General features: G+C 36.5%; 1 protein-coding gene across 1 annotated transcript; it reads right to left on the reverse strand.

Annotated features, from left to right (window-relative positions):
* Positions 1-1588: 1588 nt before the first annotated feature.
* Positions 1589-3268, reverse strand: LOC102670625 (troponin C, isoallergen Bla g 6.0201-like). Its single transcript, XM_006616375.2, has 5 exons — positions 2959-3268; positions 2787-2814; positions 2556-2699; positions 2129-2380; positions 1589-1750 (listed from the first exon to the last, which is right to left on the reverse strand). Exons 1-5 carry the CDS (start codon positions 2959-2961, stop codon positions 1716-1718), a joined length of 462 nt encoding a protein of 153 aa, XP_006616438.1. The 5' UTR covers positions 2962-3268; the 3' UTR covers positions 1589-1715.
* Between the last annotated feature and the right edge of the window lie 1428 nt (positions 3269-4696).

Consider the following 4696-nt stretch of genomic DNA (forward strand, 5'->3'; position numbering starts at 1 on the left):
TTATAGACTCACCTTTCCGAAAAGAAATATTAAATACTCGAAGCAAAAGGTGTAATCTTTTCCTCCGCGGAATATAAATCAAAATTCAAACGTTGCTGCGCTTAATAAGAGGATGGAGATGAGCATCCCGAGCAAATAAATTACACCCAAGGCGAGGAAATTCAGGACCCAAGGTGTGAAAAGGATGTTATTTCCTCGTAAATTCGATGGCTATTTACAAATCGTGAAAACGACCGATCAATGCGTAACCGATCGCCACTACGTGGATCCAATCACCTGTCCAAGCGTGCCTTGACGGCCACTTGACATTTAGAAAATTTGGCTGTGGATACAGAGAGCGCCAAGTTAACTTCACGGATAAATCGTTCTTCGACGATAAATCATTCGAGCATTCACCGAATAATAATTTACGAAACGTCCGAAATTCTTCTTCCATGTTCCCCGATGACACAATAGCTCGTCTCACGTATCGTTCACACGCGCCGCAGCGCGTTGTGCGTTTACTCTGTGACGTTTGCTGTTCGTGCTCTCGACGTGGAAGATTTTGAAATTATCTTGTAACACGATAACCGGCACAAAATCGCTAAATAAAGAAACGCTTGGGAAACGCGCGTGTTGGTCGAACGAGGAAGAGGATGCGACGATCGACGTTATGGCAACCAGACGGTGTTAGGCAAATAAACCGAACTTAGGATAGGAAAAATATAGGATGACGTGGACACGTAGGGGGCATTTATCAAAATCGGAACTCACGTGCACTTTTCGTAAGAGTGAACGGAAAATTAGATTATGCGCTTGTAGACACGATGAACCGGGTGCCAAGAATCTTCGGCGTTCGTTTATCTTCCGGATGTGTTTCCTTAATTCTCGTCGTCCTTAACTCTTGATTTATAACCACTGTTTCTGAACGATTTAAACTTGTATACGTATATCGTGTCGAATAAACGAGTTGCATCTGTATTAACGAGTATTAATCTATGGACGAGTCTCGACAGGGAAGAGTTAAAATTTTCGAGTTACAGATTATATAGTATAGTTTTTGATTTTGAGTCACAGAAAAATTCGAGATTATATTCGAGGTAGAAAAAATGGAGGAGGATACTACAGGTAGAGAATATGTCGATCTTTTCGTGTGATCTTCACGACAAAAAGGAAGAATTCTTCGTATAAAAAGGTAATTTTATTTTTTTCGATTTTTCTTCACATATTATTCAATCGTGGACAATAAATTATCTTCATCGAATGAAGTATGCGCGAATAGAAAATTCGATGATGCATAGACTCTTTTTAATTATCATCTCTGACATTTATCGGTGGTTCCTTTGATGGTTTCACTGACCCTTTTGCTGCCGTATATCTCAAGCGCACACTCGATTGCAGTTATTCAGGCGTCTAACGAATCACGACTTTCGCTCTCGGCGATATTATTCAAGTTATACGATAAAATATTCCGTTTAATAATCGAATAGTGTGAATTTCACTTTGTTTTCATTTGTTTTGTATTGTAATAATTGTTAACAATCGTCCTCGTGTTAATTTTTATCCGAATCTCCACATCTCCGTCTTCGATTAGATGCGACATTTTCCCAAATTTCAATCATGTGCAACCACACCAAATCGAAGTATTTGCGCTTGGTATACGAAACTCGTACTCGTGTCAATCGTCGTCGCGCTTAATCGTAGCCCTGTCCATCCTGATTAACCCACTGTGCAATTTAATCGTCACCACCGGTCATAACTTCCATAAATTCTAAAACCAGAAATTAGAATTCATGAAACACTATCTGCAACGATGTTGAAATTGCGGAAACTCATAGCTGTATCGTAAAAAAATATATATATATATAATCACACTAAACATGACACTAAATAAACATTTCAGAGAATTTGAACGTCGATAAAAAGAAAAACATTTGTATGGCTCGAATGGAAATTGTTTGAAACGTTGTCTACACGACAAGCGATTAATTAATTCAATCAGATAGAATTCTTGGCAAGCCTCGTCGAAACGTTCCCTATGCAATTTTCGCAAATACGTGTTGTTCAACTTTTCGTTTGTCTTCCGTGCGAATTAATTAATTGGATCGATCGACGATGTTATGAAAATTTCTAGGATAAACCCGCCTACCGTCGAAGTCGAGCGTTCCAGAACCGTCGGCATCGATTTCCTCTATCATCATGTCCAGCTCTTGCGGAGTCAATTTATCGTCCAATTCGTGAAGAATGTCACGGAATACTGCGGTGGTTATGTAGCCGTTTCCTTCTTTGTCGTACAATCGGAATGCCTCGCGTAATTCCTGCTGCATAGCCTCCGAATCTTCCTCTACTAAGAATCGGGCGGCTAGGGTGCAGAACTCTTCGAATTCTAATTGGCCGGATCCTAATTGGACAGGGAGGAAAAATTAATTATTAACTCTTCTAAATTGTTCTGTAATAGGTAAATGAAATTTTTGGAGTTATTTTTTTTTTAGAGGAGTAACATAAGGGTTAATAAGAAAAGGGTTGAAAGTCGGAATTAAGATAGCGATGATTTTGTTCAAGTTTATTCTTCTCACCATCTTCATCAACTTCGGTGATGATCTCTTTCAACGTCTTCTCGCTGAGCTCGTAACCCAACATGGTCAATATCGTACCCACCATGTCGGTACCGATGCTACCCTTTTTGTCATGATCGAAGGCGTCGAACGCTTTCTTCAAAACTATAACGAAGTGACGTAAAAGTATAAATGTTATTTATCAAGAATTAATCGTAACAAAGGAGAGAGAGAGAGTAATATGTTACTTACGAGCAATTTGATCCTTGGTCAGATCATCCTGAAACCATTTTATCAAACGTTAAAAAGAAATGTTTACAAATTTTATGGAAGTTTGATTAAAAATGTGCCGGAGAAATATTACAATGGACGATTTTAGAGAATGGTTAATGTTTACATTGGCTCGGTATTTATAAAAACGCACCATGATGAAGCAATAGGTGTACGGTTTTAGAGTCTGTTAACGCACACGACACCGTCGACGGTTTATCCGGGTATGCACCAGATTCTGGCTGTGGACTTCTGTTTTATGTGGACATTAGGATGATCTGGCACGTGATTGACCGGGTAATATCTACGTAGGAACTCTAGTGGTTTTCAAATTCATCGAGGACACTCCCCACTCTCAGTTTCCGCGAAACAGGGATTTCAATTGTGCAAAATTCGAGGCAACGTACTCAAATTTTTCATTGTTATACTATTGCAAACGAAAGGATTTAGCACGATATCTGTGCGAATAATAATTTTTTTTCAATTTTCCCAATTGTCGAATATTTTAAGCATCCAAAGATTCGAATATTGTTCTCAAACAGTATCGATGATTATTTCGCGAGATTATACTCGGCTAGATTTTTTTTTTATTATTATATTTCACTAAGAAATTTCTTTTTCTCGTATTTACGATTACTTATTACTCAATTTCGTAACAAAGGATTATTAACAACAGTGATTATAAAAACTCCTGATGTTTGAAATCGAATAAATTTCAATCCTTGTATATAATTAAAAACACTAATTACCGAATTATCGCTCTTCATTATCGGTTATTTACTTTAATTCTATGCAGCATATAATTCCAATCATTTGCAAGTCAATAAGAAAAAATTACATCACTCGGTACCATATTTATCGCGGGATTTCGAACGTATATATAACCAGGAATAACTGGACTGTGAATATTTACACCATTTAATGTAACGTAAAAATGTATAACAGGAATAATACAACGTAACATACAACGTATGTAAAAAATATTTTACGAACGAAATCACTCATTAGTAGATAGCCGAGCGAGTATAAAACGATAATTTCCATTCCATTTTATTTCTATGTTTCAAATATATAAATTCGTCTTAGCGATTAATTTATCCACGATTTAACAATAACTCATCCTAAGCGAGAGAATACTTCACTATTGTGCAAAAACGTTCGTTTCGCAACGATACTTCAGGGAATTTCCGCCATAATCCGCGATTCACGATCAATATGGCTCTACAATAGACGAAATTGGCTCGTGGCCGGATATCGTGCGATCTTCCGAGACAATTCGACGTAATAAGCATATCTATCTATATTTTTAGACGGCTAATTATACGTGCATAGTATCTAAGGCCATAGCTAAGATATTTAGGGGATATCAAATGATATCGATTTTGCTGGCATTTTGCTCGTTTCCTATCTTCCTTATTGTTAAACTCTTCTTGGTGAAAATTCCTTCGATACGTGAACAATCATTACACGAGCCACTACGAACGAAATCTCGAAGTTATATTTGCTATAGACGTGCTCGAGGACGCACGTGTTACTACACGAGCCGGTCGAGTGATATCTTGTGTATTTAATTTTAATTGTACTTGACGTTGCAAAATAATATTTTATATAATTTTCGTAATGGAGAACTCGTGGAAAGGGATGATTTAATTAAAAGAGATGATCGAAGAATAATTTATTTCTTTATGTTCTCTCGATGATATCGTTATTAGTATTGGTAAAAAAAAAAAATAATAATAATAATAATTGGGCAATTGTCATTGCATGTCATGAATGAAATGACATGCAAATATAATATAAAGAAGGGCAAATAAATTACACGATTTATATTTGCTATTTTTTTGTACTTTCATTCTTTTTATAATTTTTTTTTTTTTTTTTTTTTTTTTTCA

The sequence above is a fragment of the Apis dorsata genome, unplaced genomic scaffold, assembly GCF_000469605.1.
Source record: "Apis dorsata unplaced genomic scaffold, Apis dorsata 1.3 scaffold_262, whole genome shotgun sequence".
Taxonomy (NCBI): domain Eukaryota; kingdom Metazoa; phylum Arthropoda; class Insecta; order Hymenoptera; family Apidae; genus Apis; species Apis dorsata.